The sequence below is a fragment of the Prionailurus bengalensis genome, chromosome D2 (genome assembly GCF_016509475.1).
Source record: "Prionailurus bengalensis isolate Pbe53 chromosome D2, Fcat_Pben_1.1_paternal_pri, whole genome shotgun sequence".
NCBI classification, from domain to species: domain Eukaryota; kingdom Metazoa; phylum Chordata; class Mammalia; order Carnivora; family Felidae; genus Prionailurus; species Prionailurus bengalensis.
The window spans coordinates 6,503,604-6,531,132 of record NC_057351.1 but is presented as its reverse complement, the minus strand read 5'-3'; the positions used below and the strand labels follow the sequence as shown (position 1 = coordinate 6,531,132).

The 27,529-nt window shown below is 49.4% G+C and overlaps 1 protein-coding gene and 1 long non-coding RNA gene across 3 annotated transcripts in view; both read left to right on the top strand.

Moving 5' to 3' along the window:
- SGMS1 (sphingomyelin synthase 1) overlaps nt 1-16,694 on the top strand; it is a 116,473-nt gene extending 99,779 nt beyond the window's left edge. For both annotated transcript variants that reach the window (XM_043596149.1, XM_043596150.1), the window contains exons 4-6: nt 10,852-11,005; nt 14,108-14,274; nt 14,952-16,694. In XM_043596149.1, coding sequence (XP_043452084.1) covers nt 10,852-11,005; nt 14,108-14,274; nt 14,952-15,131 — 501 coding nt within the window. In that variant the 3' untranslated portion in view covers nt 15,132-16,694. The remainder of the gene's footprint in view (nt 1-10,851; nt 11,006-14,107; nt 14,275-14,951) is intronic.
- On the top strand, nt 1,068-6,934 carry LOC122492665. Its single transcript, XR_006299730.1, has 2 exons — nt 1,068-1,111; nt 1,351-6,934. It is a non-coding gene; the product is annotated as an uncharacterized LOC122492665 (long non-coding RNA).
- Nucleotides 16,695-27,529: the final 10,835 nt, after the last annotated feature.

The window sequence follows — 27,529 nt, the reverse complement described above, 5'->3', positions numbered from 1 at the left end:
CACGTGTCCTGTGGCCTAGCGGGCGCCAGCCGGTCACGCCATCGGCCCCGTTACCGTCATCAGAGCTTTTCTGCCAGGAGCCTCCTGCCTCTTGTTCCCGCTGGTTCAGATCCAGTTTTAAAAAAGAAAACGCAACGGCAAATATCTGCGAATACTGTGGTGTCCTTAGCTTTCCGTACGAACGTTGGCTCTGACCGTCAGGGCAGAGGAAGACCCGCCCCGGGCCCCAGGTTCGCGCACAGCCCACGGCTGACGGAGGAGGTACCGTGGGCTGTTTCAGCTCTCTCGCCGGTCACGCTGCGAGGGAATCCGTGGCTCAGATCACGCCGAGGTGCATGCTGGGCTCTGCCATGTGGTCTCCGTGGTGACCTTGGAACGGAGAGGGTCACGGTCACATGGCAGCAAGGGCGCTCGGCTGGCCGGTGCCGTGATCTGACACGGCGTCTTAGTGACGTGGTTCTCCTCAGGTGCGAAGTTGGGTTTTCTTCCCTGCACCCCCCGCCCCCATGCACTTGAACGTGGCCCGCCGTTGGACAGGCTGTGTTTGGGTGGCAGCGGGGGTTCACTGTTCTGCAGTCGGGACAGAACGGCCTCCGTGCTCTCTCCTGCCCGCGTCCCAGAATCGAGAAAGGTCCAAGCTCCTGCAGCCCGAGGTTGAGACGTGGAGCCCCCGCTCCCGCTCTGGGGGGACCTCGTGGCCTCTTCTGGTGCTTTCTCAGGTGGCTGCCCCTTGGCAGGCGGCCCTGCACGCCCACCGATCCCAGGTTGTGACGAGGTCCCGCGGGCCTTGTCGGCCGTGAGAACACGGCCTGCGTCCCTTACCAAAGTAGCTTCGTGTCCTGCTGTGGAATCGTGTGGGATTTAATTTGTCAGTGCGCGATTTCACCTCATTTTCTGCTTGCCGCCCTGTTTCTTACCGTCGTCACCGTGACCCCCCCCTTTCTGTGTTCATTCTCACTTTTAACTATTTCTCACAGGTAATTTCCAGACCCTTCCCCATCCCAAGGCTCTTCCTCTGTCTGCCTCCAATGCTCTCTTCCTTTTTCAGGGACAAAAAAAAAAAAACCAAAAAAAAATAGAAATGCACTGGATTGTTTTCTCTCTTAAAAAGGTTATTTTAGGGGCGCCTGGGTGGCGCAGTCGGTTGAGCGTCCGACTTCAGCCAGGTCACGATCTCGCAGTCCGTGAGTTCGAGCCCCGCGTCAGGCTCTGGGCTGATGGCTCAGAGCCTGGAGCCTGTTTCCGATTCTGTGTCTCCCTCTCTCTCTGCCCCTCCCCCGTTCATGCTCTGTCTCTCTCTGTCCCAAAAATAAAAAAAATAAAATGTTAAAAAAAAAAAAAAAAAAAAAGGTTATTTTTTTCCATTTTAAAGAAACTACACATTTATTGTAGATACACTAAAAACAATACAGGAAGAGGAAAGTTTTTACAATCGCTCAGAGCCCTGTTTACTGTTAATGTTTCCGTATGTTTATTAGTCCTTTATGCATCGTTGTCTTACGTATTTCTCATCTTGCTTTCTGTGTAGTTATTCCCATTTCCTTATAGTTTGCCCTTGACGTGTGCAGTTGTACGTCATTTTATAAGCCTTAGAGTTTCTGCGTGGTTTTATTTAAGGGACATCCCCAGAGAGCCCCCACATTGTGAGGCAGGGAGATTGTTTCCTGAACAAGCATTTCTAGAGCACCTGCCCTGTGTGGGGTGAGATTTGAGGATACACAGATCGATACCACAGGGGCCCCCGTGGACACCCAGGTTCCCCTGAGTCACCCAGCAGATCGCCGTCACCTGCCTATGGTGCCCACAGAAGGTAGCATACTCTGCTGGGTGTCGGCCGTCCCGGCCAGGTCTCAAAGGGTGAGGAGTTTACCAGGTGGGGTTGAGCCATGGGGAAGCACAGAGGAGGCCTGGGGAAGGGGGGTGACCCTGGGTGTGGGCCCCAGTGGCAAGTGGCCAGGGATGAAGCCGGAGAGGCGCAGTGGGCAGACTTGAGGGGTCTTGTCACCCTTCCGAGGAGCCAGGCTGCAGGGGAAGGCATAGCAGGAGTGAGAGGTGGTCACCTGTGCCCCTTCGAGGGACCCTCCAGCTGTCTGGGAGGGAGGGGGGACAGAGGACTTGCCCAGGTGCCGGATGCCAGGCCCCTGTCCTGAACACCCTGTCGTTTGGCACCCCCGGGGGTGTGAGGGAGCTACAGTTGATTCAGAGCTGCCCCCCCCCCCCCCCCCGGCTGCCTCCCAGTTACTGTCAGTCTTTAGTGACGGGGCAGGGAGTCTGGCCACGTCTCAGGTCGTGAGGGAGGCGATGAGGCCGCGTTGCCACTATGGCCTGATTTAGAGGTGAGGTGGAGAGGGAGGGTTGTGTTTGGGGGACACTGGGAAGGTGACAGGTTTTCCACGTGGCAGCAGCTGTCTAGAGTAAGCAGGTCACCAGACTTAGAGAACTCAGTAGGCACCCCAGGGAGACCCACAGGTGGTGGCAGATGGGTCTCCAGGAAGCATTTTCCACTGTGTCAGAGTAGGGGCAGATGGACAAATGGACTTGTGTCCTGAGGGAAGGGCTGCCCGGCCACCGCAGGCCAGGGCATCCCATTGAGAAGCCATACTCCCTGCTGGAGAGGTTCCTGCTGGCCGTGTTTGAGATAATTATAGTATCACAATGAAATAATGACAGTAGTTGATTATAATACATTAGGGCAAAAAAAGCTTTTAAGAATTGAGGGAGAAAAAGGTAAAAGAAATACTAGAAAATCACCATTTGTAACGACTACAGTAGTAATTCAAGCACCATTATTGGTGCTAAGGCCATTAGGTGAAAGGTTGAGGGCATGATACTTAGCTAATTTAGGAAAGAACACAAACTGCCTATTAATTATAAAGGGGCAGAGGTGTGTATTTGGTGGAGAAATCCGGCAGGCACTGCTGTAGCCAAGTGATCAAACCGGTCACGGGACAAATGATGAGAGATGCTTGTCGCTATGGTGTGCAGAGAAGGGCCTGCCATTTCTGTAATATTCCTGCCAATAACATTTCACCTGGACTTGAACATAAACAATCAGATAAACCCAAATTGAGGGACATTCTGTAAAGAAACAAGGCTGGACTCTTCAGAAATATCAGCGCCATAAAAACAAAGACCGAGAAACTAGCAGACTGGGAGAAATTAAGACTGTGACAAGTGTCCTCACTGTGCATTCTCTGATCAGACCCTTGGCTGGGGCATAAGAACTATGAAGGGCATTCCAGAGATGTCTTAACTGGGACCATACTGCCTCGTTGTTAAAAGTTAGGAGTGTGACAATGGAGGAACATGTCCTAGCACATTCAGTTTGTCCTCAGCTGGTCCAGGAAAAAGAGGGAGAATGGAGCAAGGGTGGCAGCACATCGATGATGGAGGAGGCTAAGCACAGAGTCTGTGGGTGTTTATCAGACACACGATTCCCAAGGATAGCGGCTCAACTTAGGATTTTCTGATTTTACAGTGATACAGTAAACGCATTTTCCACTTACATTTTTCAACTCATTGTGGGTTTATTAGGAGGCAGTACAGTCGAGGAAGACCTGTACTGTCTTTTAGATTTAGGGATTTTCCTAATAAACATCTGAGGGAATTTGCTTATAAATTTTTGCTTCATGAACAAGTGAGGCTAAAGCATCGCTCAGCACTAAAAGCAAATGTACTTTTGTTAAAGGGTGATTAGTGCTTTGCTGAAATACTGGATTTATTTAATGTAACAAATAAGAAAACGGGACATCTGGAGCCAACCTTTTTTTAAGATTTTGTGAAGCTTTGGTAAGTCTCCTTTACTAGAGGTCATAAAAAAAATACAGAAGTTTTTAGGGGGAGAAAGGGAGGCTGGTTGCTCATTTCGTGTTTTATTGATGATAATTAGAGAGACCGTGCCCCCACAAAATAAAAAAGAAAACAACCCGCATAGTATTAGAATGGATGGATACACTTGACAATGGAGAGGTGCAGACAGCCAGATCCTTCAGACCTTAAGGGGGGGAAACGTCTTTTTAGAAGTTGCACGAATGTGTTCTAAGAGGACGCGCAGTGAAATCTGTCCACATCAGTGGAGGTGGACGCGATATTTGTGGGTGAAACGAAGTCTTCCCAGGAATGAAGCAGTTACCACGTGGAGGAGAAGGGTTCAGAAAAGTGCCTTGTGACCACAGACGAGAGTCGGTGAGGCCCACGTGGACAGCCACCCCGATCTGGATTGCTGGGTGCCGGGGTGGGGTTCTCCCTGAAGGACATGGTCATTGCCATGCTGCCCAAAGTTTGGATGCACTTTATAATGGAGCAGGCACTTGTAGCAGACCTCCCCTCACCTTGGCTGGGGGGTGCCGCGGGCGAAGAAGTATCATTCTTGCCGTCTTCCAGACGAGAGAACGCTGAGGCCACATTGGGCAGAGTGTCCGTCCAGAGCCCCCCGGACGCCGGACCCCCACCCGGGGTTTGTGCTCCTGTGCAGAAAGACTCAGAGACATTGGGAGCACTCCTCCGGCACAGCCCAGCCCAGGGCGAGGAAAGTTAAGGACAGGTGGGAAACACCTTGTTAGAGAAGGCGGAAAACGTGCCCTTGGCTTGTGAACGATTTCCATGAGAACAACTTTTATAGAAACGGGGAAGTTTGATTTAAATGGAAAAAAAAAAAAAAAACCACTTATGGAAAGTGGCTCTTTAGCGAGTACTCCTGTGCACCTGCCTGGAAATGACGTGCCTAAAGTGGGCTGGATTTCGTGAGAACCGCCACCACAACCTGGAGATGCTCTGGAGCCTTTGTCATCTGGGGGAGGCGTTGGGGACAACAGCAGGCTGTCTGTAGGGACCCAGAGGCAAGCTCGCTTAGGGAGGGGAGAGGTGGGATCTGAGCCCAGACGACTCACTGGGTGAAACGGAGAAACAGCCTCTCTGCTGATTTGCTCATCTGTGAAATGGGCGTCACAGCCTCTGCACCAACCGCCCCACAGGCTGGTGAGGATACGACCGGATCATTAATGGGGAAACTCAGTGGAAAAGTTGGACTCTCCATCCCTACAAAAGCTGATGTTTTCGTACACAAAATCACCCTGTTACCACTCCCTTTTTCCTGCCCGCTCAAGTAGTAGCAAGACGGTGTGAGAAATCGTGCGGGGCAGGAGTACGGAATCACAAGGACCGTTCACCCGACCCGCAGGCACACCACCTCTCCCGCGAAGGACGTTCTCATGACTCCTGCTAGTTCTTACGGACGCGTCATTGGTTGGGAGGGCTGCCCCGCCGGGTGACACGCAGGGAGCGGCGGAGTCTTGCCGTTTCGGGCTCCGTCATCAGGGAGAGAAGCTGAGGGAAGCCGCAGTGTGGAGCGTGTGTTTCTCAGCTGCAGGTGCTCGGGCGTGATAGGCATGCCGCCAGCCCTTCCGTGCCTCGATGCCTGCTTCCCTAGCGGGTGTGCCTGTGGTCTGGGGGCTCAGAGCGGCCTTCTCGGCTTGTTGTAGAGGAGAGTGACGTTTCTGTTTGGTGGGGAGATTGTTCTTCAGCAAATAACAAAAAGTTATTTGACCTGATGGTAGTAGGTAGATTCATTGAATGAATGAATGAATGAATGAATGAATGAGTAATTTGAGAGCTACCTGGCTGCATGGCTTTGCAGTGGGGCATGATCACAGGACGTGACCTCTGAACATCTGGACAGGAGGAGGCTGCTGGAGGAAAAGTTACTCCGCGTGTACCCAGGTCCTGGCTTATGCAAAGCTGGGGGGACCGGCGGTGTGCAGGGGGCCTGCAGTGCCTCGGACAGTGGCAGATGGGGTCCCAGGACTTGGGTCCCCTCCCCAGCTCCAACACTGAGTAGCCGGCGGATGGGACCAGCCGTGCCGATTTTCCAGGGCTTCTGCAGGGCGAAGCCTCGGTGAGGGGCAAGGATTATACTCAGTAGCATTTCCACTCCCATCGCCTTGCAGCCATTCGTCAGGGTTAGACCGGAGCCGTTGGATGACGCAGCATTATTTGGTGAGCTCGGTTCCGGGTGTGCCCTCTCGGGCCAGTAGGGGGTGAGTGTCCCTGCTCTTCAGATGCAGCAAAGGGAAGAGGCAAGTGTGCTAGACCATGTGCGAACCGGGTGATGGTGAACAAATTCTCATCCAAGCGCTCTGGTACTCAGCCCTGAAAACTTGGGGAAGCCTGCTTTCTAATAGCCAGGGGCTCACTGGTTTCTAACTGTACTAGATTAGTCTGCGTCATTAGGAAGCCTCTCCAGCCTCCTGCTCGCGGTTTCTTCCTGTGCCTTGTTATTGCTTAAGCGATTTGGGCCAGTTTACTTCTTAGCCATTCATCAGATGCTGAAGAAAATTGCTGTATTTTCACTGAAAACTGACTTTTCTGTGTCCCTAAGAGACAATAATTCGCAGAGTGAATTACTACAGCTTTGTAGCGTCTACTGAGAAAGTGATTGGTGTGAATGTCCCCCCAAAATATCTCTGCTTTCAGAAATGAGCATTCAACAGTCTCCTGTTGTGGGGGGCGGGGTACTTCTCCAGCGACATTGGGGTGAGCGCAGTCCATGCTCTTTCCCACCGACTGCAAGTAAGAAACACCCCGCAGAATGTTCGCAGCAGCTTTTTGAGGATGCCGCAGAGGGGGGCAGGCAGGTTGGGGAATGAAACTAAAGTAAGCATGAGAGAGAAGACCAGAGTTCCTGTCTTTTCCTCTTCTTTAGTCTCTTCCCGTATGTCCTGCCTGCACTCGAAGGCCGCCGAGATCCCACAACTGGAGACTTCCAAGAGAATTCCTCTCTTTCTAGCCCAAGGAGCGGGGACTTCTAGAAGTCCCTTTGGGACAGAGACTGGGAGAAATCCTGCCAGCTTCCATTGAAACCCTGCTGACGTGTAGTTTGTACGTTCTACGTGTTCTCTGTGCTTGTTTTTAAACAAATACAGTTGATTATGCCAAATATTTTATTTTTTCCTCGATAAGAGACGATGTCTATGATACAGACTTACTACACAGGCATTATAAACTGATTTCGTTCATCATTTATTACGCAGTCGTAGCCCAAGTCAACGCATTTGAATCACTGTGGTGTGAGTCTAACCAGTCGCCTCAGATGGTGGTTCAGTAGGTTTGAGAATCATTTTATAGGGACTCCTGATGTTGCCAGTACTTGCCGGCCTGGGCTTCGAGTAGCAAGCAAGCAGTTATTTAATAACAATTCCTGGTTAGATTGTTTCCACTCTGTTCCTTTTATACATAATATCATAGTGGGAGAGTTCTACCTAAAGCGTTCATTCCCATCTGGGATCATTTCTTTGCGGTAGGCTCTGAGACTCCGTGTAAACGAGTCACGGGCGATGCCGTTTGGATTGCCGGTCAATGTCGATGATGATTTTTGCAGGAGAATTTTGTCGATTGTCATAACGATGATGCTCCCCAAGTGGTGGGTGAGGAAGTGGAGGGTTAGACTGGTCCGGCCGCCTCGGGTCACCCAGCTAAGTGGCAGAGCCCAGTCTGCCCGCCACCCCTCCCGGCTGGCAGGTGCATTCGGTTCACCCCCCTCACCCAGCCGCTGGGCCTGCCCCGCCAGCCCCAGCCCTGCTTCCGCTTCCCTCAGCTTTGCTAACTTGATACGGGAGCAAAGTTTGTATCTGTTTGTTTGGCAGTCTCCATGCCTCCCGCTGGTCATATCCTTTGTCCTCTGATACATTTTGTCTCCCACGTTGGTGTTATTTACTTGGTTCATATGGTCAGTTTCCGTGAAAAAGCTGTTAGCTGGTTTCTGCTCCGGTTGTTATGCAACATGTCTTTTACTTTGTTTGCTTTTTTTTTTTTTAACATAATTAAAATTTTTATGTGGCCATAGCCATCCACCTTCTTTTCCTGTTTCCCACTAAGCTTGAAGAGACCGCCCCTCCCAGAGGTTTGACAGCCATGGAAAGAGGTTTTTTAAAAGAAAGCTTAGGTGTTTTAAGGGCACTTGGAGGAAATGCAGCATTAATTTTCAGCTATTTTTTTCTCGATGCTGTGTTTACCTGGTAATGTCTCCCTCCTCCCCACGCGTACAGGTTCCCCACAAATATTTTCGTGCTAAAACGGGAGGGCAAATTACAGGGTGGTGGTGCCTGAGAATAGGATTTCTAGTGTAAAAAACACAGTTTTTGGAAAGACAATCTGAAATGGAATAAAATGAAAAGCTACTCAGGCTTTTGTTGCCATAATTTTCCTCTTTATACTATGCATTGCTATGACAGAACTGGACCCAACTTTCCATTTAAATCTTTTGAAAAATTTCTATCGTGTTTATTACATATGTGCAATTAAAAAAAAATGGGCACCTGGGTGCCTCAGTTAAGCATCCGACTTCAGCTCAGGTCATGATCTCACAGTTCATGAGTTTGAGCCCCACATCGGGCTCTATGCTGACAGCTCAGAGCCTGGAGCCTGCTTCGGATTCTGTGTCTCCCTCTCTCTCTCTGCCCCGCCCTCATACTCTCTCTCTTTTTCCAAAAATAAGTAGACATTTTAAAAATGTTTTTAAACAAAATGGTTCTGTACAACTTTCACGACACACCGTAGCCACCCGTCCCCCTGAACCCTGACCAACTCCAGCCCACGTTCCTAACTGCTTTCAACAATTTTAACTGAAGCTGGTGGTGCTTACCTTCATAGCTTTTTACTTTTCACAGATATGTGTGTGTGTGTGTGTGTGTGTTACCCTGCGGTCTGTAAGGGACACGGCAGTTCTGTTTCTCTGTTTTTCTTTTTTTTTTTTTTTTTTTTTTTTTAAATTTTTTTTCAACGTTTATTTATTTTTGGGACAGAGAGAGACAGAGCATGAACGGGGGAGGGGCAGAGAGAGAGGGAGACACAGAATCCGAAGCAGGCTCCAGGCTCCGAGCTGCCAGCACAGAGCCCGACGCGGTGCTCGCACTCACAAACCGTGAGATCATGACCTGAGCCAAAGTTGGCGCTTAACCGACTGAGCCACCCAGGCGCCCGAAGTATGAAGCTTGTTTTTGATTTCTGGAGGCATTAGGGTCTCTTGCTAACCCCCCACTGTGTACCTGAAATCTCGTGGTGCCAAGTCTTGCCGTAGAGGTCTGTTTTCTTGTGGTGACCCTTTGAATTTGGAAATCTGTCTCCTCTGTGCCATGTGTCCAACCTGCCATCCTTGACTAGAAATCTTGATACATTTTCTTAAAGGGAAATTGTAGCAGACCACGTGTTTCCCAAAGCCTGGCATGTTATCAGTGAAATGTTGAAAAGGGTCAGGGTGATTAATTTAATTCTGGTTAAAAGTGACTAGTGTGCTGGCACCCTAAGATACAGACCGTTTGACATAGCAAAGAAAAATGGCAGGGAGTGTGTTGTTTAAGCCTCTGATGACTCCGGCGTGCAGCCCAGACTTGCATCAGAGACGGAGATTTATCCGTGAGATTGTTTCACTCTTACTGAAAAGGAAGAGCACACGGTTCCACTCACGTGATTTCGGTAGATTGAAGGTACATCCAATCAGTCCCTTGTGTCACTCTGCTCGCCGAAAGTCCCATTTGACCTCCTCAGCCTCCAGCGTCAGCTGGGTCCGTAGAGCCGCTGTCCTGTAAGCTGAGCACGGGGACTTGTCCCAGATATTTTCCCCCAAGTGGCTCCCGTCGTAAACCGCGATCAGTTACTCTTTCTCTATCAGTGTAATTTTAAAAATGGGGCAAGCGTCTGCTGAAACGTGCTCCAGAAAGCGCAAGCAAGGAACGGCTGTGGCCACACGCTTCCTCTCTAGTGAACGTGGACAGCAGCCTTCATGGGGGGGGTTTACGTGTCTTGATGGAAGCTCAAAAAGCCGGAACATTCCCGTGCGCCTCCTCTCCTCAGCACCCACACCAGGCGCTTCTGTGAGCACGTGTGGGGGGCGTTAGTTCTGTTGCTCCCTCCCTGGAGGGACCTCTGTGTCACACCGACTGACCCCTCCCCCTTTAGACTCCAGTGACGAGTGCAGGCTGTCACCTATGTGTCCGATCACTGAGCTGTAAATTAGGGGTTCCCGTGACCCCCCCCCCAGATTTGGTTAGTTTGCTAAACGGTTGTTCCCAAAACTAAGGAAAACATGTAACTAACCAGAGACCCGGCGTATTATAAGAGGATGTAACTTAGGGCAGCCGGACGGAAGGAATGCCCTGGGCGAGGTCTCTGGGAAGGGGCGCACGGCTCCCACGCCCCCCACATCTCTACTTTGTCATCAGCCTGGTCGCTTTCTGAACCTCCACCCTCGTGGATTTTTGTGGAGGCATCGTTATGTAATAAGCAGGATTTTTTTTAATGTTTTTATTTATTCTTGAGAGAGAGAGAGACAGAGGCAGAGCGTGAGCAGGGGAGGGGCAGAGAGAGAGGGAGGTACAGAATGTGAAGCAGGGTCCAGGCTCCCAGCTGTCAGCGCAGAGCCCGATGCGGGGCTCGAACTCACAAACCCCGAGATCAGGACCTGAGCAGAAGTCGGACGCTTAACCGATGGAGCCGACCAGGCGCCCCTGTAAGCAGGACTGATGAGTCACTGGCCATCCACCTCAGCCCTCGCCCCTCCCTGGTGGTCGAGCCCTCATGGGGTTGGTTCTCCCGGGTCCAGCCCCGACGCTCCAGGACCTTCCGAGGGTCACCGCCCTAACGAGCTCTCAGGTGCGGGTGAAAGCGGCTGGTTGTGACCAGCCACAGATGCCTTTTGTCTCGGGAAATGGCAGAGGTGGTGCCGAGAGCCACGTCCAGGGCCAGGTGTGCGTTTCTCGGCAGAAGTCAGGGTATCGCAGGGCCTGGCCCTGACCGGAGGAGGGCGCCACAGCACTCCGGGGTGGACCGGTAACGCCTCTCCTCTCTCCTCTCCCACAGCTGTTCGGAGACTGGGAAGCACAAGTGCGGAGGATAATGAAGCTCATTGCCGGTGGCGGCCTGTCCATCACCGGCTCTCACAACATGTGCGGGGACTACCTGTACAGCGGCCACACGGTCATGCTCACGCTCACTTACTTATTTATCAAAGAGTGTAAGTCGAGGACAGCCCTCCGGCAGCGTCCCCACCGCACCCCGACACCGCGGGCCCCCCAGCGCGGCGGGGGGGGGGGGGGGGGGCGGGGTCACTGCTCTTGCCCCGGGGGTGGGGTGGGGGACGGGCGCCTCGTCTCCTCTGGTGTGGGCAGAGCCTTCGGGCTGCGCTACAGCTGCTGGAAGGAGCCGGGAGGAAAGCTCGTGAGCCCAGGCCTGGTGGCACCTGAGGTAGACCGCGTGTCACCGCCCTGCGCTGCGCGTGGGGGTCAGCGAGGTCTCTGCCCTCATAGAAGCCGGGGGCTCAGGGACACTAAGTGATGCAGGCGCCAAAAGGGCGTCTCCTTTTTTTTTTTTTTTAAGTTTTTTTTTCAACGTTTATTTATTTTTGGGACAGAGAGAGACAGAGCATGAACGGGGAAGGGGCAGAGAGAGAGGGAGACACAGAATCGGAAACAGGCTCCAGGCTCTGAGCCATCAGCCCAGAGCCTGACGCGGGGCTCGAACTCACGGACCGCGAGATCGTGACCTGGCTGAAGTCGGACGCTTAACCGACTGCGCCACCCAGGCGCCCCAAGGGCGTCTCCTTTAAAATGTACGTAAGGGCCGCCTGGGGGGCTCAGTCGGTGAAGCATCCGTCTCCTGATTTCCGCTCAGGGCATGACCTCCCGGTTGGTGGGTTCGAGCCCAGCATCAGGCTCTGCGCTGACAGTGCTTGGGATTCTCCCTCTCCCGCTCTCTCTGCCCCTCCCCTGCTCGCTCACTCTCTCTCAAAACACAGAAACTTACAAACAACTACCTAAAATATATTTTTAAACGTAGTTAAAATATTTTATTGCGAAACACACAAAAAATGTTTAAATAAACCCCTGTCCCCTGCTCAGATTTAACAGATGCTGGCATTCACCATATCTGTTTCAGATAACCCTTTGTGAAGCACATACAGCGCTAACATATGATTAAGGCTGTTCATGCCTTGCTTCCCATGTTCCTGTGTCATTTCCATGCATGTCTTGAGTCTTGCCGATGATGGCTTTGTGGTTTCTAAAATTAACATGTGGTATGACGTTGTATATGGTCTTTTGCCCCCTTTTTTCTCTCAGAGGATGTTTGTGAGACATGAGGCTCTCTTTGTGCTGCGGTCCGGAGGGGTCTGGGGGGGTACGCGTGGGGCACCTTCTGAGTGAATTCTAACACTTTCTGTCGGTTTGGCCCTTTTGCTGGGGGGGGGGGGGGGGTAGCGGAGGGGGTTGTCACAGCCTGGGGAGCGCTCCCTGCTGGTTGTACTGTAAAGGCAGTGAAGTCTTATCCTCAAAGGAAGCGTGGCCATGTCGGGACACTTGGAGGACGCGGCTCACAACCTCGGACTTTGAGTCCTGGTGCCATCCCCACCTCTGTGACGGGGAAAGACCTTAACCTCTCTGAGTCTTAGCTTCCTCGTCTTTAGAGCGAGACACTGGTAGCCACTCTATGGCCGAGGGGCAGGTTGTAGAAATTAAAACGGGTGTCATGTCCGCACTGTAACACGTGCATGAAGAATGAATGGTAGCTGTAGGGTGTATCGATGCAGATTTTCCTGGGGGTGGGGTACGGTGCCCCCCACCCCTGCCCTGACCACTCCATTTAAAGTCACAAACCTCCCTTCCCCTTCTCGGTTTCTGATCCTGCTTCTCCTGTTCAACTTTATTTTTTCATAGCATTTAACACCTTCTAACACAGTGTAAAATCTCCTTCTTTATTATAATTATTTTTTACTGTGTCTCCTCTGTCCCAGGAAGGGATCTCCCCCAACAAAGGCAGGCTCTTTGCCTGTTTTGTTCGTTGATCTCTATACCCAGAGCATTTCCTGTCCCAGGCACATAGTAGATGTTCAATAAATACTGGTTAAACGAATGACTAGTTTTTTTTTTTTTAATTTTTTTTTAATTGTCTTTATTTTTGAGAGGCAGAGAGAGACAAGAGTGTGAGTGGAGGAGGGGCAGAGAGAGAGGGAGACACAGAATCCGAAGCAGGCTCCAGGCTCTGAGCTGTCAGCACAGAGCGTGATGCAGGGCTCAAACTCACGAACCGTGAGATCATGACCTGAGCTGAAGTCAGATGCTCAACCGACTGAGCCACCCAGGCACCCCCAAATGAGGAGTACTTGCATGCTGTGAGAAGCCAGTGAAAGTCTAACCTTTCTTCCCCTGGGTAGGGAGGACGGATCACATTCAAGTGACATTTTTGCATAAAATTTCAGACCCTCTTCAGCCCATTCTTTGAGAATGCAAAGTGGGAAGGCCTGGACGAATAGAGATTATGGTGCTCCCCTCAGGTGGGAGCTTCCAGATCAAGGTACGGACAGGTATTGACCTGACACTACCCTGCCTTTGAATGCACTTGCACCAAAATTCCCAGGCATTTGGATTCTTTCTTATTTCTGTTTGAGAAATGGAATCTGAGACTCTTACAGAGTTTCAGGTCAGTGTTTAGTCACAAAGCTTGGGAAGCAAGTGGGACAGTTGTATCAATTCTAATTGCCTAGTCCGTGTGTAAGGATCTATAGACCAAAAAGTATTGATTTTTGTTTGGAGCATTAACCCCAAATTATTTATAAGTAAGTTGAATTAAATGTCAGTGGACAGGCTTTTTTTTTTTTTTTAATGGAACACGACGCATTATCCTCTTAGTTGTCCTTCTCAACTGCCTTTATATGTGAATCAGGCAGTAGCCAAGTATAAATTACAATTGCTAATAAAGTCACTTCATAAGATAAGCTGCTTCCATTCTTTTTTTTTTTTTTAACACTTACTTGTTTTTGAGAGACAGAGATAGCGCGCAAGCGGGGGAGGGGCGGAGAGCGAGGGAGACACAGAATCCGAAGCAGGCTCCAGGCTCCGAGCTGTCAGCACAGAGCCCGACACGGGGCTCGAACTCACAGACCGCGACATCGTGACTTGAGCCGAAGTCGGATGCTTCACCGACGGAGCCCCCCAGACACCCCAAGCTGCTTCCATTCTAACCTTGACTACATACAAGCTAAGACCCTTAAATTTGCAGCCCAAACGATCTGTTTTCAGACGGAAAGGTCAGAGTAACCGGTGTGAATCGCTCCTCTTTTCAGATTCCCCTCGACGACTGTGGTGGTACCACTGGATATGCTGGCTCCTCAGCGTGGTTGGGATCTTCTGTATTCTCTTAGCGCATGACCACTACACTGTGGACGTGGTGGTGGCGTATTACATCACCACAAGACTCTTCTGGTGGTACCACACTATGGCCAATCAGCAAGTGAGTTTTCCCCTTGTCTGATTACGGCTTCTCTCAACGCCTGGCCTGGCGGTGCTGGCATGGGGGCGGGGGGACGTGCAGAGAACCCACGGATGTCTTAGGCCTCTCTCCAGGGGGGCTAGGCAACTGGGATTGCCTTGTCTTTCGTGATGCCGAGCCACGTCGCAACAAAAAATGAGCAAGAAAGTGTTACTACAGTGACGCAGAGATTGCGTCCTTCTAGAACGGGTATCACCGTCCCCTTCCCTGACAAACGCCTTCCAAGCCGGGCCCCCCTGCTGTTTGATTGGCACCCCTCCCCTCTTCTCCTGGCCTGGGCCCCTGAGCAGCCAAACACTTAACTTCCATCGCAGAAGAGTAACGGAGACACTAACTGGGGCGCGTGCACTTACGGACAAGAGGTTGAGGAAGCCGCGCGTTCTCCGTGCGCTCCCGGAGTTGGAGTTCTTTGCTCTCCTGCTAGGGGGTGGCCTGGTTAGCACGCGAGTGCAGAGTGGGGGCGTGCGTGCGAAACTGGGGTACGTGGGTGGACACGGGGCCGTTCCGGGGTCCTTTGTGAATTGTAATTAGGAAAATACATCCACTTAAAGTGGAAGATCGTTAGAAAAGTACATATGTTCGTTTGGGGGCCCGTGAATTGCTCTCCCTGACCTGGTTTCCTGTCTTTGTCGTCATAGGTGCTCAAAGAAGCTTCCCAGATGAACCTCCTGGCTAGGGTGTGGTGGTATAGGCCATTTCAGTACTTTGAAAAGAATGTCCAAGGAATCGTACCTCGATCTTACCACTGGCCCTTCCCCTGGCCGGTGGTCCACCTCGGGAGGCAGGTGAAATACAGCCGCTTGGTGAACGACACATAACGGCCGCACCAAGCGGGGGACGAGGACCCTTTCCAAGTGCTGAGAACTCCAGTGAGAGCAGACGCCATAAACAGACGATCCCGTTATCTTTCAGCCGTTCCCTTGACTTAACCTATTGAGTTACCTGGTCAGCACTGTGATCTTTTTTTCTCTCCAAAGGACCTGCGTGGGACAACAATAAAGAAAACGTAACCTATCATGCACTGCACACATTTCCTGTTCGTGAGTCCGGGGTTCCGCATAAGCTGCATCACCACGTTCCTTTGTAGACGATGCAACAGCATAAATGTAAGCTTTTCTATCATCAGTTCTGGTCTTTCCAGTCACATCTGGAAAATAAAGCGTATTATTTTCTTGGGAAAACATACTTTTCATATCTCTTGCCCCAAAGATTGGGCTGTAAGCCATTTTCTAGCAAATGTCTCTATGAAGGTTTCTAAGTACCTGAATGGGGTTCGATTCTGAAATCTCTCTACCTGTTGCACCGCTATTCAAATAAAAAATGACAGACACAGAAAGGTGTGGTAACTTGGGGTTTTGTAAAAAGCAGAGAGAGTGTGTCAAAAAGTGCAAAAAAAAAAAAAGATTCTGTTATAAAGTGATTTTCTAAGTATTTCCTAACTTTATTTTTCAAAATGATGTTACGAAAACCAAATTTCAAGATTTTTACATGTCAGAGAGAAGAGAGTTAAAATTAAAAAAAAAAAAATGCTTCTTGGGAGAGAAATTTGTCTATGTTTCTAGTGCCTTTCTTGTCTTGATTGTATGGTCAGTAGGCAATCTTAAATGTTTTTATTTAAAATAAAATATTCCATGAAAATATAAATGTATGTATACACTACTAAATTTTGCATTTATAGCTAAATTAAATCTGAAGACTGCTTATGGTTTTTAAATTGCTATGAATTAACGAATGGGGGAGTTAATTAGAAATTCAGAGCCCTGTTCCCATATTGTGAGCAGGTAGCAATGACATGTACCACTTAAATTATTTTATCATCTATTTGGTGGTTCGATTTTAACTATACAGTGAAAACAGCCATGAATACTTTGTTTTTAAAAAGAGAGTTTTGAAAATGATCACTTAACTAAAACTTGAAAGCTATAAATTAGTTATCCATACTCTGATGACAATTTTGTTGGTGAACAACAAAACAGAGATCTATTTCTTTAAAATATATTTGTGCAGAAACTGCATGTATCTCTAAGTTTTACTCCTAACAGAAGTATGTTTGGGGAAGTATTCTATTCCATACTTGCCAATGTGGAGAACAAAATAGTTTTTTAAGAATGAAGAAGTATATATATCCATTCTGTATTTTACGTGCAGCAGAATTATCTTCCGTAGGGTTTTTTTTTTTTTCCTGTGTATTCACAAGGTGATATTTGTATTGTAAAACAATAATGGTGAAGGAAATAAAAAGGCTTTTAAAATTTTGTTTGTTTTAAATATTTGTAAAGTTATTATTATTCCAGAGAGTATACTGATATCTTAACAGCTTACCTAGACCATAAATTAATCAAAATGCACTTTTTAATAAAACCTGATACTTAAAACATAAATGGCTGTTACTCCTGATGTGTTCACATCCTTCCCAGAGGTCGTAAACGAAGTCATTAAAGCGAGGTAAAAACCTGAGTTGTGGATGTCTTCTCAGAGTTTGAGACAGGGCCTGTGGCGATCATGTTTCTTTCCCCTTGAGATTTCCTAAAATGTGTGTGGGGGGTTTTTTTTGGTTTTTTGGTTTTTTTTTCAAAAGTACACCAAAAGAATCACACAGGTAAGTTAATTTCAAAATGCAGACAGACCACCTTGCCACAGATGTAAAACTGTGATGGTGTCCCGCCTGGGGCTCCGGCCATGTGTCTCACTTGGAGGACCAGAATCCTGGGATGGGTTTCTAGCACAGCCTCTCCCGCGCTTGGACTCTTGGGCGAGTGTTGCGAATCGAAAGGGAAAGCACCTTGGGTAATGAAAACGCGTCACTGGCACATGCTAAACATTGGATCTTTTTTCCTAAGTCAAAGCAGTTTTATTAAAAAAAAAAAAAAAAAAAGATTATCACAGGTTTGCGTACTACATAGGTACTAAGAAATTCATTCACTAATTTCTCTTCATGCCCGACGGCACCGGTTCGTGAATGGACATACCGTGTGGCTCCCGGGTCTGAAGATCCCAGGAAGGATAGAGAAACCTTGTGTTGTGCAGAATTGCAGTACACTGGGTGGGGTCTGCCTGAATGAGGACATGTGTTTTTCTGTCCTTTCGTTTGGTAAGACAGTACCTCCTAAGGACAGTAGCTTCTTTACTTGGCTCTTGTATGAGCTGGGCATTCTTTACACGCGCTATCTTGTTAATGGCCACACAGCCACAGGGTTAATGATTACCCCATCTTGTGGGAGGCGACTCAGAGAAGTTGAATAAACCTCCCAAGGTCATGCAGCCGGTAAGTGGTGAAACTCTGATTGGAGTGCAGGTCTCCACCCCTCCTCACCACCTTGCACGCCCCCAAATGCTGTGAGTGTTTGTAAATTCTTCCGCAGGAGTCAGCGGTGGGAGACATCGGTGCCCGTGGCAGTAAGGCCAAGTAGAATGGCTCTTCGTACGAACTGAGTGCCAGGAAATCCACATCATGAGGTATGAGAGACTAATTTTGCCAGTTTCCTAATTGCTAAATGTTTCATTTGTCTCCCCAGCAAATACCTAAATTGATCAACGTGATAAAGATCTCAAAAACTTAATAAACATCACATAAAACGAGAATACCTCCTTGCTTTAATTTGACTGCCATTGTACAAAAAGTCAACCAGGTGTTGAGGTAACCTTCGGGAAGTAGAATGTGCTACCTGGGGCCCGTGTTACTGATGTCCTTTATTTTTCTCTCCCTTTGGTCCGGAAACTTACTCTGAACAAACCCAGACTTGAAATTGTGCCTGTCAGCGCCTTAGGGTTCTTACGTGTCTTCTGGTTCAGGTTACAAGAAAATTAAGCGAGTCCTGCTGGGTCCAGACTCTGGCTCTCAGAGGTCAGAGGTGGGCATGGTCCTCGAGACACAGGCTGAGTGAGGGGACGTTGCCCGAAGCTGGACAAGGGAGGAACAGGATTGGGGCATCGCCCGGCTTACTATTGGTGAAGATACGGAGTGTGGGTTTATCACGAGAGTTAACGCGTGCTGCATGTGTGAGGAGTCCGGGTTCGTGAGGGCTGGCATGGCCCTGGAGTCATCCAGCATCTAGTGACTGAGCAGATTTAGAAATGCCCTTGAGGATCTGTGACGTATGAATCACAGCATCTGACGTGTAACACCTGGTCCGCAGGAATAGTGCTTATCCAGAGGATCCATTAGCCATCAGCACACCGTGGTCGGTGGGTGCAAAGATTGGAGAGTCTCTCGAGGATTCTTGGGGGCAGGTTTGCTAAAGATTTGAAGACAGATCAATGAGATGGGCAGACTCCACGTTTCTCCTAGCTAAAAAAAAAAGGAGGGGAGGGCGCCTGGGTGGCTCTGTCGGTTGAGCGTCCGACTTCAGCTCAGGTCGTGATCTCACGGTTCGTGGGCTCGAGCCCCGCGTCAAGCTCTGTGCTGACAGCTCAGAGCCCGGAGCCCGCTTCACTGCCCTTCCCCACTTGTGCTCTGTCTCTCTCAAAAATAAACAAAAGTAGGGAGTCCCAATTCAGAGGCTGTACAGCCTCCAGCATCCAGGTTCCTGTGTTGAAGGATGTGTAGGGTGCGGCTTCCGGGGCGGGAATGGCATTCCACGTGAGGATAGGGAAGGTTCTGGCTCCCTGGAGGGGGCCGGCCCAGAGTTTTCTCCCAGCCCTACGGTGGCCTAGAGCCATGTGTGTTTTGACGGTCTCTTGTTGGGCACATAGACGTTAAAATTGCTATGTCTTCTTGGAGATTTGACCCCTTTATCATTATGTCATCTCTCTATTCCTGAGGATATTCTTGTTGTGAAGCGTGCTTTGTCCGAAGTTAAAATAACAACTTCAGCTTTCTTCTGATTAGTGTTAGTATGGTATATATCTTTCTCCACCCCTTTATTTTTAACCTGTCTGGATCTTTTTTTTTTAATTTTTAAATTTTTTAAAATTTACATCCAAATTAGCATATAGTGCAACAATGATTTTAGGAGGAGATTCCTTAGCACCCCTTCCCCATTTAGCCCATCCCCCCTCCTACAAGCCCTCCCGTAACCCTCAGGTTGTTCTCCATATTTAAGAGTCTCTTCTGTTTTCTCCCCCTCCCTGTTTTTATATTATTTTTGCTTCCCTTCCCTTATGTTCATCTGTTTTGTCTCTTAAAGTCCTCGTATGAGTGAAGTCATAGGATTTTTGTCTTTCTCTGACTAATTTCACTTCGCGTAATACCCTCCAGTTCCATCCACGTAGTTGCACATGGCAAGATTTCATTCTTTTTGATGCCGAGTAATACTCCATTATATATATATATATATGTATATACCACAATTTCTTTATCGTTTCATCCATTGATGGACATTTGGGCCCTTTCCGTACTTTGCCTATTGTCGATAGTGCTGCTATAAACATGGGGCGCATGTGTCCCTTCGAAACAGTGCACCTGTATCCCGTGGAGAAATGCCTAGTTGTGCATTTGCTGGGTCGTAGGGTAGATGTATTTTTAGTTTTCTGAGGAACCTCCATACTGTTTTCCAGAGGGGCTGCACCAGCTTGCATTCCCACCAACAATGCAAAAGAGACCCTCTCTCTCCGCATCCTCGCCAACATCCGTTGTTGCCTGAGTTGTTAATGTGAGCCATTCTGACAGGTGCCAGGTGGTATCTCATTGTAGTTTTGATTTGTATTTCCCTGATGATGAGTGATGTGGAGCATTTTTTTCATGTGTCGGTTGGCCATCCGGATGTCTTCTTTGGAGAAGTGTCTATTCATATCTTTTGCCCATGTCTTCACTGGGTTATTTGTTTTTTGGGTGTTGAGTTTGATAAGTTCTTTGTAGATTTTGGATACTAACCCTTTATCTGATATGTTGTTTGCAAATCTCTTCTCCCATTCTGTCGGTTGCGTTTTAGTTTTGCTGGTTGTTTCCTTCGCTGTGCAGAAGCTTTTTATTTTGATGAGGTCCCAGTAGTTCATTTTTGCTTTTGTTTCCCTTGTCTGGATCTTTATATTTAAAGTAGGTTTCTTATAGACAGAATATATAAACAGAAAAACAGCATCTTGTTTTTCACCTATTCTGATGATCTCTTGTCTTTTTATTGATGTATTTAGACCTTTCACATTTAAAGTACGGTTAACCTTTGAACCACACAGGTTTGAGCTAAGCAGGTCCACTTACACATGGATTTTTTTTTTCAGTAAATACAGTACTGTAAATGTATTTTCTGATTTTCTTAATATTTTACTTTTTCTAGCTTCATTTTTTTTAAGTTTATTTATTTTGAGAGAGAGAGAGAGAGGTAGAGGGAGAGAATCCCAAGCAGGCTCTGCACTGCCAATGCAGAGCCCGATGCGGGACTCAAACTCACAAACTGTAAGATCATGACCTGAACTGAAACCAAGAGTCAGATGGCCAACTGACTGAGCCACCCAGGTGCCCTTCTCCAGCTTTATTCTAGGAATGCAGTATATAGAATACAAAGTACGTGTTAATCAATTGTTTATGTTAGTGATGAGGCTTCTGGTCACCATTTGGCTGTTAGTTGATAAGTTTTGGGGGAGTCAAAATGTATATGTGGATTGTTGACCCCTCTCCCTCCCCCTACCAGCAGTTCATCTAAGTTTCCATATAAGTGTTCCTCTAATTTATGGCTTCAGCGGCTTCTGCTCCATGTAAGCAGATCTCACCTGTGACTCTGGATGCACCTGTCTCTCCAGGTTCGGGCATGGTGGTTGGACCCATTGACCCCAATCCTGTGATGGCTCCAAGAAAAGTTGTTTTTCAGTTTGTCCAGCCTTTTCTAGTTGTAGGGATAGGAATGGTGACCAGACTCCCAAGCTTTTTCCATCTTGAACATGAAACTAGAAGCCCTTGGTGACCCAGCTCTTGTAGTCAGATAAATTTGGGAGTTAGTGACTAAGCCGTTATCTCTAGAGTGCCCTTAATGTCTGGACATACAAATCTGTGTCCTAACAACAAATGAACTAAAACTAAAACGGTTGGTAGAGTCCACTGTCATGACTTCCAACTCTGCGCACGTGAGCTGTCCAGAAGAACGTGAAGATAATTAACGCTGGACTGGGGAACAGAGGGCATACGTGCAGGTGGCTTAAATGTGAGCTTACCCGCCAGAGCCTTTGATGTGCCCTCCCACAGATGACCTAGGATGCAGCCGGGCGCTAGAGCAAAGCCCAAACTCCAGAGTAGCCTGAATGACTCTCCCTCTCTTTCTTTCTTTAGACTGCTCTAGTTGTTAGTTGTCCGACTGCTGTGGCATATCCCGGGCTGGTCCCTGGGAAACAACTGCCAAGGACGTTGGTTAGTAACAAATATGGCTGCTTATGAGGAACCTCAGAACATTAAGAGAAAATGTCGGGTGCCAACAGTCCAGAATGCTTGGTCCATTTATGTCCAAGTGTTTACAGTATGTTCTGTTGGGTTGGTCAATTTCTTCTCTCTCTCTCTCTCTCTGGCTTGGACCAAGATAAGTTCCAAATTAGTTTAACTTGGTTACTCAAAGCCTTTTTCAGTGTGAGTAGGAAATACAGAAAGTGGTATTCTTGTAGCTGTCCCAATCCATATTGTACCAAGAACCTCAACCAGAATATCGTCCTTACTTTTATTTCACACCAAGGGCTTTGTCCGACTCCTCTCTCAAGAGTTGGAGTCTAAAATGCGGTCGCGCTTGGGAGATGCAGTGTGTCATGTTCAAACACAAACCAAGGGCAGCTCCTGAAAGAACGTGAATCATTTAGGCCAGCACTACAGGTTACGTGTGTCGTGGTGTAATGTGGGGCAATGATGAGGCACACGTACCAGTTCTGTGCTCAGTAAACAACCCCTGGCATTATAGAGAGGAAAATGAGAGAGAGAGATGGAAATGGGGCCCCTGGGAGCCAAGGAAGAAGTCCCAGTCAATGGAAAGACCGGCCCCAGCCAGGGAGAGAGCTGGACGATATACTGAACCAAACGTAGACTCGGCCTTTATCGGGACTTCTGGGTTCATTATCAGCAGACAGAGGCCATGTATGTCTTGGGTCTTTATTAAAAGACTTGCTGGGCCGTCCTGAGCATCTGATGCGTGTGCACAATGGTGACTGAGTTACAGGCCGACTCTGACGGAGCAGGACACAGTTATCTCGGATGAGGAGCGAGGGTCACCATGAAACAGAAACGTGTATCTCCATGATTTACTGGTGCTTGGGATCTGCTCCCCTGGCCAGCTCTGTGTTACCACTTGGAGGAACTGGGATGGTTTTAATTGCTTCCTGCTAGTAGTTATCAGCACGGGAGAAGCGGAAAGGGGGTTTCAGCCAAAGCACTCTGTCTTTCGTGCTCTGTCTTTTTAATAAAGAGCTTGTGCACAGAATCGGGTTTTCCACGGGGGACGCGTAGCAATGCTCCTCGATACTTTAGGATGTTTAGGGGCGGGGGGGGAGGGTACCTCACTTGGGGAAAAAGCGTGATCTGTGAAAATAAACGTTTGTTTGGAAGGCTTCTCTGAAGTCATCGGCTTTGGGTTTCAAGAGGCCACAATCCAGTCGTTGCCAGGCTTACGGAAAGCGTGTTCATTGCTAGTCCCCGGGGTCACGGGAGCCTTCTGACCCCTGGCTGCCTTGGACTGTGACGGTGGCCCCCGGCAGGGGTAAGAGCTGAGAATGCTGTGTTTGCAGCAGAAGCTTCCTTGACGCCGCAGGAGCGTCACAGCCGCTTCAGCGAGCCCCGCAGGCTCTGTGCGCACCAGAGGCGGCCGGAGGATCTGCAGGCGTCTGTTGGCTGGGCTTCTCCGCAGGCTCCGGGGGCGAGCACATAAAGCAAAGCTTGAAGAGGAGCTGTGCACACGTCTGCCCGGGAAGTGTCGCCAGCCCCGGACGTGGGAGCACATTCCTGTGCTCACCAGCGGACACCAGATGACCCCAGGGCTTGATCTCTGCCCTGCAGCTCGCCTCGGCCTCTCCAAACCCTGGGGCCCATGGCTGCTGCTGAGGTTTCCCCTGGGGCTCCGGGTTCCTGAGCAGAGGGATCGAAGCAGGGAACGCGGCCAGAAGGCCCTGTTGCCTGTTTTTGCACAATCTTCGGTACCAGCAAGAAAGGGCTGCGGGGCTGCGGCCGGGGGGGGGGGGGGGGGGGGGGGGGGGGGGGGGGGGGGGGTGCGGAGAGATGGCAATACGGTACTTCCTTCGGGAGGGAAAATGTCAATGTATTCAGCACACATAACCCCCACATACTATTAACATTCACCAAGTGTGAATTCAAACAAAAGTCACCAAAATTAGATGGGAAGGGATCTGAAATGTCACTTTCACACATGCCGCGCTTGGAGAGCTGTGACAAATTGGCTTCCTGTGGATCCGGGCCGTCAAAACTGGCTTGGGACGTTCAGGGTCTAATCACCAATTAAAATCAGCAAACACAGCGGATTTGCGCAGGCCCTGGGAAATCCATTTCCTTCTTGGGAATGAAGAGGGCCCCGGTCCAGCTCTTTTTCATCTGACAAGAAATGAGGAGGAATTGCTGGCCGTCTCCCTACCGCTAAAGGAGGTCAGAGCAGGAAAGGCAGGCGGGCTCACTGGAGAGACCCGCTGGTTTCTCACTCCCTCTGCCCAGTCTGCCCAGGAAGGCAGGAAGAGCTCTAGCGGGACCAGAGCCGCTGGGGGCGGGGCCAGAGCCGCTGGGGGCGGGGCCTGGAGGGCAGGTGAGCCTTGGGTCCCCAGAACACAGACTTCTCTGTTTCCCAAACTGTCGTTCCCTCGCTCGGGGTGGCGAGTGAGATCTCAGGGGTCACACTCACACAAACACACACGTATGCAAATTAAGCATTCCCATCAGCGTATTTCAAGCCGTAACAAATATTTTATTATGGAAAGTTTTTAAGTCTACGCTAACTTCGTAAGAATCCCACAGTGAGAAACCCAGGTAGGCACCGGCTGGCTTCTACCGTTATTTTCTTAACTTGCTGTATCACCTATCAATCCATTTGCCTGTCTCTCTACGGGTCTTATCCATTACCCTGATTTTCTGAATGCGTTTCAAAGTAAACTGCAGACACGTCTCCCTAAATACTTCAGCGTCCGTGTTCACTTCACTAAAATTCAAAATTTGTTCCCAGGTTTTGTTTGTTGTGGTGGTGGTGGTAAAATGTATAGGCGAAGAAATACATAAATCTTAAGTGTATATTTGCTGTTTTGACAAATGCATGCACCTATTTTATGCAAACACCTATCGTGACAGAGACGATTACTGTGGCCTTTCTGCCTCTTCCCCGTCAATCTTGGCCAGCCCCCCACCCTACCATGACTCCCAGAGGCAAACACCTACCGTACCTACCCTGATTTCCCACCACACACCTCGCCACACCGTGTATGTGTGTACTCTTTGCATCCGTGTACTTCACTCTGTGTAATATGTTTGCAGTCGTCCGTGTTGCCGTGCATGTGGATAATCCCTTCCTTTTTATCAGTGACAAGTATTCCACTGAATAAATGGACAGCAGCGTGTTTATCCACTCCCCTCTGCATTGATACCTGGACAGTTTCAAAGTTGTGCCTATTATGAATAAAGCAGCTTACAATATTCTTGTATACGTTTTCCTTGTGTGTGCGCATGTATTTAGGTCTGTATGTTTTCATCTCTCGTAGGTAAATACTACCCAGGTGTGGGATTGCTGGGTCAGAAAGTAGATGTATGTTGAATTTTTTAAGAAATGGGGGCACCTGGGTGGCTCAGTCGGTTGAGCACCCGACTTTGGCTCAGGTCATGATCTCACGGTTTGTGGGTTCGAGCCCTGTGTCAGGCTCTGTGCTGACAGCTCAGAGCCTGGAGCCCACTTCAGATTCTGCGTCTCCCTCTCTTTCTGCCTCTCTCTCCATCTCTGTCTCTCCCAAAAGTAAATAAACATTAAAAAAAAAGTTAATTTTACAAGGACCAAACCTATAAGCCACATGTCCTTGAATTATTTAGTGTTTCAGCAGTATTAGCTGTGTTTTCCCACCTATTCAGATTCTTTCCAGTGAATCTTTGTCAACAGTTTCTTTTAAATACAAATCAATACATTCCAAAAAAAAAACAAAAAAAACTTTAAAAAATAAATAAGTAATAGAAGGGAACAACAGCAAAATGACCAGACTTGCTCCTAGGAAATTTTTTTCCTTCTGTGAGTTCATAGGGTTCCTTATTATTATAGTCCGTCCGAATCAGAGGTTCTTTTAGAAAAATTTGGGGAGTAAAAATCTTTTTATAAACTCTACCGAAGGATGACATACGTACAGAAAAGTGCATACAGAATCATCTTCGCAAACCGAACACACCCGCGTCGCGGGCCTCCGGCTGGAGAAACAGCATGGCCCGCGCCAGGGCGGCCCGGGAGATGGGCCACATCGGGCATGATGAAACTTACAAGTGCAAAGACAAGTGGAGGCCCCGCCGAGCTCACCGGGGCATCCCACCGAACACTTAAGGGATGCCCCCGCAACAGTGAAGGCAGACTCCCCCATTAGAGGCTCTACTGTCCTCTCCCGGGGCTGTCTCGACCCCACACCTCCTCCGGCACCACTCCGGCCGCGTGGATTTCTCCTCTATAGTCTCCCTCCCAACGCCACGCGGCTTGCACCCGTCATCCTGCAAGGGGAAGCCGTCGCTTTAGCTAAAAGTCATCACCGAGTCTCCCTCCGAGCGTGCTGGGGGCACGGTGGGGCGCTGGGGGAGCCCCACGGAATAGAGCAGCCCCCGGCCTCCGCTGGGCTGGCTGAAACGCGAGAGGCCAGGAGACAAGCTGCGTCACTCCGGCCGTGGGGCTACTTGCGCCTGCTGCGGACGGTGTGCGTGAACCAGAGTAACGGCAGCTAAGCGCCGGGGCTGTTCCGGGGCCGGAAGGGGAAGGGCTTGCAGGCAGGAAGGGGGCTCGAGTTCCGGGGGGCACGGGATAAGGCCTTCCCGGTTTCCGCCCTGAGCAGGAAGGGTCGCTTCCCCCCCAGCCCTGTCAGCGGAAGCACCGAAGGTCACCGAAGGTCAGCGGTGTCGCAGGAGCCCCGCAGACCCAGATGCCCCCCCCGCCCCCCCCTCTGGGTTCCAGGCCCGTGGCCCCCCGTCGGGATGAAGGCAGCAAGTGGCCTGTGCGGGGGGGGGGGGGGGGGGGGGGGGGGGCGCACTGTCATCTCGAAACCAGTCTAATTGTGAGCACCGCAATGAGAACAAACTTCGGACAGTGCATCCGAACACAGGAGGAGAATAAGCTACTGCTGCTGTTTCTGGTTTTTGGCACAGGACACACGGCCCCAGTCGGACCCCACGTGGAAATGAAAAGGTAGTGGGGGTCATGGGAGGCTGGAAGTCATTTAGCAAACTGTAGATGAGTAAAAATTTGGACGCGTCAGAAGAGAGTCAATGGCCCAGGCTCTTCTTCTCTTGAAAGATACTTGAACGAGGGGCGCCTGGGTGGCTCCGTCCCTTAAGCGTCGGACTCTTGCTTTCAGCTCAGGTCATGATCGCACGGTTGGTGAGTTCGAGCCCCACGACGGGCTCTGCGCTGACCGTGCGGACCCTCCTGGGGATGCTGCCGCTTTCTCGCTCTCTCAAAATAAATAAATAAATAAAAGCATAAAAAAATAAAGATACTTAGATTAATTGGGTATTAAACTATACCAGTGTTTTTGAAGTTCGTTCGTCAGGCCATGGTTGGCATGGTTTTCCCTTATTTGTACTATTATTTAATTAATTAGCATTTTTCTTTCAACGGGTCCCTTTAAAAATGGCTTTGGCCTCTGGGGCGCCTGGATGGCTCAGTCGGTTGATCTTCCGGCTTCTCCTCAGGTCATGATCTTCATGTTCACGAGTTCGAGCCCCGCGTCGGGCTCTGTGCTGACAGCTCGGAGCCTGGAGCCTGCCTCGGACTCTGTGTCTCCCTTTCTCTGCCCCTCCCCGGCTCACGCTCGCTCTCTCCCTCTCTGTCTCTCTCTCAAAAATAAATAAAACACTTAAAAAGATTTTTTTTACATGACTTCAGCCTCCCTCTTTGATTTCCAACCCTAATTCGCACCAAAGCTAGTCCGTAACTGTCAACTTGGAAACCCATCACGCTTTGCAATGTATTTTCTCCTGGTGTCTCTGCAGAGAGTGGATCGCTCCCAGCCAATCTCACTCTCCTCGTGCTCCAGCCCAGAAGCCTGTGGAATCACTCGTGCCTCCTGTTTCTCTCCCATCCTTCGCAGCCCGCCAGGAAATCCTGTTGCCTCCACCTCCTGACACACCCTTACTGTGACT